Consider the following 5,096-nt stretch of genomic DNA (forward strand, 5'->3'; position numbering starts at 1 on the left):
CTGGAGGAGCATTTGTCCACCTAGCGATTGCAATCGATCAAACTGATCCATTTGGCCACCATCGTAGGTGTCCACTGTCTAAGCATTCTTCTCCGGTTAGACAATATAGGAGGTGATAAGGTCTTTCAACCTAGACATAATACCTTAGTATAGTAAGCGTTTGTCTACGTGGATTTGTTGAAAGTCCCTATCACCTTACCTACATTCCCTTGTTTATTAGTCTATTGTTGCAAAATCAAATTAGTCAAACTTTATTACTCAAAGACTTCAGGTTCACAAAATTCGACCAAACGTTCACTCAAACCCAAGTTCTACCTTTTCTTCTGTGTAAGACTGGAAGAAAAATATGATCGGCCCAACATACGGTCAGTCTTCCACTATTTAATGCTAAATGCCTTCTATCAATGAAGGTGGAATGGCAACATTGCAACATTCTGTAATTTCTGATTGCAAATTTGGTAATGAGACAAGTATGATCAAGAACATACCAAGTTTCCCATTCACATCCTAATTTAACAAAATTGGAAGCATTTTAGTATGTTGGGCTGCTCAATGAGTATGTTGGGCTGCTCAATGTGAGCCATTTCCCCTACCATAGGAAACAATAGCAAAAAGGTCTTCATAAGAAACCTCTAAGGGTAATTAGAAATTACGAGCATTGCTAAGCTTATCTTGAAACCGACAAAAGTATCAAAACGTCAAGGTCCTGCAGGCCTTTCCTTTCAAAGCAGCAGCTGGCAAGCTTGCAAGGTTGGCAGCAAGAGCTGGTGAGTTACCCACAGCCCAGTGCCTGAGCTGGCCAGGCCGGATGTAAACCTGCTGCTTTTTTACACCAAAAATGTGCTTGCCAGGCTTCAGCTTTGAGCCTAAATATGGCGACAAACCGTGTGTCAGGAAAGGCAAGGGATTCCGAGCAGAAGAGACCATTTTCTTGCTTCCATTAGCGACATTTTGCTTTTGTGAAGAAACAGAGACCTGGCTTGGAGACGAAACTTGCTGTTCCAGCCCAAAAGAGGCTTCTTGCGCGTCGGAATCGTCCACCGTTTCAACGGAATGTACGGTGGAGCTGTCAGAACCGCCCCGATCACGGCAGCAGGACGTCAAGCTAGGACTCGCAGGGCCGACTTCTGAGGACTCTTGTTCGTCAGAGCGTCTAGAGCCCTTTGGTGGAGCTTTCCTGCCTACCGGATCTGATGTTCTCACCTCAAATCCATGGATAGCAGGACATATCTGCAGAAAGCAGAAAGCTTCCGTCAAAAGTCCCGTCAAGGTTTCTGTCACACATACCGTATACCAAAAGCATCGCTTGCAAACAAAAAGGGGGATGTATGGTGGAAACTTACAGTAACGGCAGGACCATCTGGTTCTCTGGAGAAGCAACGAGAAAACACCTTACCTGCGGAAACAAGGAGTAGAGAGTAAGCAAGTAAAGTAGACCCTGCAGCGCCTTCGTAAAGCACACAGATTGATAGAATTGAATATAGAAACTTAGTTAGACACCTTAACAAGGCAATAGAAGCACTCTCGTAGAGAGAAAACTTACAAATCAGCTTCCAAAAGGAATGCACGCATAACAAATTATACACTACAGCTTATTGAGTAAACGGCTTCCTAAGCTCCGTCAAAGGTAAGCAAGCAAAACGAGTACGCAGAGAAAGCTCAGTGAAGGGGTTTCTCAAACTTATACAAAAGAGGGGCAAATGAAGCGGAACTGTTCACAGAGAGCAACCTTGATGAGGCAGCAGAAAGCAAGTAGGCAAAAGTGGTCCATGTAGCAGACGCTAGGTGAAGAAGCTCTCTGCTGAGTAGGAAAGAGTTCTTACCTTCGTTCTGAGAAGAGGACGTTGAAGATGACGGAGGAAGCCATCGGAGCTTGCCATCTGCGGACTTCGAAATGTGGATGAGGCTCCCTCGTACGGCAGCAGCGATCCGGGGGGCCCTCTTACTAGGTTCGTTTTCAGGAGTTGAAGGCTCTGTGGTAGGCCTCGCTCGCTGCTGACAGACGTTCACAGTAAATTGCCATGCCGCTATCACGCAAGGAACGCAGCAGAAAAAACAAGGACGTTCACTCTTAATCCTCGCGTTGGAAACATCCAGAGAAAGCAAACCTTACCTTTGAAAGCTTATGGCAAACCTGATCAGCACCGCCACCTTTCCCTTCCCCTCTGTGACACCTCTGGCCCGCTGCTGCAACGCTTTCTTGGCGCATCTCTGGCATCGATAGTTTTCTTATCCCGGGCATCCAAAGAGACTGTTCACTGTACAGTGGCAAATATAGAAATTCGTAAGGAAACAGAGGTAACCTAATCCCTACTCACTAGGGAAAAGAACAGGATAAAAGCAGAAGAATCGCTAACGAATCTCGCTGCATTTCTCCTCGCCAAGCTATGGAAAGCAAACAGAGGGAGCCTTATCCCTTAATACGGAAAAGAATAGAATGAAAGCTGATGAATAGATAACGAATCTCTGCATTTCTGGTGGCCAAGCCAGCCCATACGCACAAAGCCCTCGATCTGCTCAGAATTGGCCCAGTTCTTTGAGTACAGACTGCATAACCATAACTGATTTGTGATTTCTAAATCGGACAACGAGAAGCTGTCGGAAGAAGAAACTCGGAGAAAAAGCTAGCTGCCTCAAAACCCGATGCTTGCACAAAATGCAAACATTGATCCTTGAGCTGCTGTAGCAGCCTGAAGGAGAAGCTCAGGCACAGTAAAATTCCCATATATGCTTCTGTCAAGCGGAAAAGCTTGACCATGAAAAAACTGCTTAAAAGAAGCAAGACAAAAACGGAACAAAGCACATGCAAGTAAAATGGAATCAGTACCTAAGAGGAGGTGTGCAGGGACAGCGCGGCGAGATTGGATATGGTGGCGATGGCGAACTGTGGACGAAAGACAGCGATGGCGGTAGCGCAAGAGGGTTTTGTAGAGACGGGTGAGAAGACGAAAGGGGAGAGAGGGAAGGAGGGCCGTTTGAGATTTTTGAAGAGAGTTGTGGAGAGCCTCCCCCACGTTTTGGCGCCACAGTGTTTGCTTAAACGACGGCCTCGGTTTTTGATTTATTTATTTTTTTGTATATTTGAATTCCACCGCCCTCCACACGAGAGAAAGGAAGGGGGGGACACTTTGTCATGTGCTTTGCAACAACCACATGCATTTTCCCATGTGCCTTCCCTTCATGCCATATGCGAGGTAAGGAGGTGGTGAAATGAGCACAGTAACGTAAGGCTTGGGAAATTTGGGATTTTTATTTAGGACCCATGGGTTAAAGTTTGAACACGTTGCATTTATATAGTGTGAACTATGTTGAAACACAAGGGTCTCAACCTACCTAAATTGCCTAATTTAATAGTTCTAACTAAATTAGATTTTTTGAGAGGCACATACTAAGGCACACTTACTGATGCACTATAGGCACATTAGAGTGACGATGGGGATTACAAGGTGCCGCATGCCCTCAGGGAGGATACACTCCCCACCTTGACGGTAAAGTTGCGATGCAAAAACAGGACCGACGCAGAGAAGAAACGGTGGAAACGGTGAAGTGCGAATGAACAGTGAGACCATGGAGACCGTGCTGAGCTGACGAGCCAACATGATCGAGCGAAGTTGCGACCAAACATGGCAATTGTGCCAATCTAATGAGCTAACTAGGTCTTGCAAGATATCGAGATGGATGGAATGACCCAAGTCTACCTTGATGGAGTCAGGCTGGGGAGACATGAAACGAGTGTGACCCAACAAGGCGAAATGCACGATGATGCACTCGATGGGCCGATGGAGCCGAGATGCATGGTGAGATAGGGGTGATGGGTCGCCTTACAGCCCAATGTCCGAGAGTCGCATTTTGGGCTCGTGACACTTGGTATTAGAGCAAAGTTTTAGGAAGCTTACAGGGAGGCACCGTGTGATGCCAAGATGACTAGTAATAGCGAAAGCGATTGTTAGAATCAATAGCTTAGAGCATGCAAAATCAACCAAAAAACACTTAATCACTTGCATAACCACCTTAATTAGGATTAGACACATTAATTATGTCCAACCGACTCTAAAAATTTTCAAAAACTAAACCAAACACCAACTCTTGGGTTAGGAGACATGAGCTCATAGTCCCATTAAAAAAAAAGGCATAAGCCTAAGACGTGAGTCAACACACTTGAGCTTGGACATGTGAGTTGTATGCTTAGACATGTGAGCCAAGAGTCTGAATATGTAAGCCGTAAGTCTAGACACGTGAGTCAACCAAATGTGAGTCTAGAGGTAGCTATACTTAATATTGAACCAACTAATAATAACTACCATATGAGGACTTGCAAGGACATGTACCTACTCATGTCCTCTAAAGATTTTTTGATCATACAATTGAACCAACAATTATAATTGCCATGAAGAATTGTAGGACATACCTACTTATACAATAGAACCAATTATAACTGCCATGAAGACTTGGGACATACCTACTCATGTCCTTTAAAGAATTTTCCTACCAGTACTGGCTATAATTCTCAAGGAAAATTCTTATCCTTTGTAATTATTGGGGCATTAAATATAATTACTTATCCTTTGTAATTATTGGGGCATTAAATATAATTACTTATCCTTTGTAATTATTGGGGCATTAAATATAATTACTATCCAATAAAATTACTCACCAACCCTATCACATAGGTCTATTTCATAAAGTTTGTGCCTAGATAGGCTTATTTCATAAAAAATCAAACCCATAATTCTAATTCATATAACAACAAAAAAGCATGAGCCTAGTTCATACAAAAAAGGCGTGAGCCTATTCATACAAAAAAAGCATGAGCCTATAGACATGAGTCTACATGCATTACATCCTTGAGCCTACAGACATGAGTCTACATGCATTACATCCTTGAGCCTAGAAACGTAAGTCTAGAGGCATGAACTTAGAGACATGAGCCTAGAAACGTTAGTCTAGAGGCATGAACTTAGAGACATAAGCCTACAAACATGAGTCTATAGGCTTTACATTCTTGAGCCTAGAGGCATGTACTTAGAGACATGGGCCCACTAGGTGTGACGTGATTCTAGCTCAATAGACCTGCATGAGTCTATTTTATACAAAAA

General features: G+C 43.8%; 1 protein-coding gene across 1 annotated transcript; it reads right to left on the reverse strand.

Moving 5' to 3' along the window:
• Positions 1-399: 399 nt before the first annotated feature.
• Positions 400-3,008, reverse strand: LOC147638947 (uncharacterized). Its single transcript, XM_086782459.1, has 5 exons — positions 2,828-3,008; positions 2,114-2,258; positions 1,824-1,992; positions 1,344-1,396; positions 400-1,230 (listed from the first exon to the last, which is right to left on the reverse strand). The coding sequence occupies exons 2-5, from the start codon at positions 2,240-2,242 to the stop codon at positions 691-693; spliced, it is 891 nt and encodes a 296-aa protein (XP_086638585.1). The 5' UTR covers positions 2,243-2,258; positions 2,828-3,008; the 3' UTR covers positions 400-690.
• Between the last annotated feature and the right edge of the window lie 2,088 nt (positions 3,009-5,096).

The sequence above is a fragment of the Cibotium barometz genome, chromosome 4 (assembly GCF_041138505.1).
Source record: "Cibotium barometz isolate CiBa-2024 chromosome 4, ASM4113850v1, whole genome shotgun sequence".
NCBI classification, from domain to species: domain Eukaryota; kingdom Viridiplantae; phylum Streptophyta; class Polypodiopsida; order Cyatheales; family Cibotiaceae; genus Cibotium; species Cibotium barometz.

Excerpts from the sequence above, each read along its gene's own strand:
- LOC147638947 (XM_086782459.1), bottom strand. The coding sequence starts at position 2,242 with ATGCCCGGGATAAGAAAACTATCGATGCCAGAGATGCGCCAAGAAAGC. Across the intron at positions 1,993-2,113 it reads TTTGCCATAAGCTTTCAAAG|CGAGCGAGGCCTACCACAGA; the intron begins GTAAGGTTTGCT and ends GTCTGTCAGCAG. Across the intron at positions 1,231-1,343 it reads CAGATGGTCCTGCCGTTACT|ATATGTCCTGCTATCCATGG; the intron begins GTAAGTTTCCAC and ends TGCTTTCTGCAG.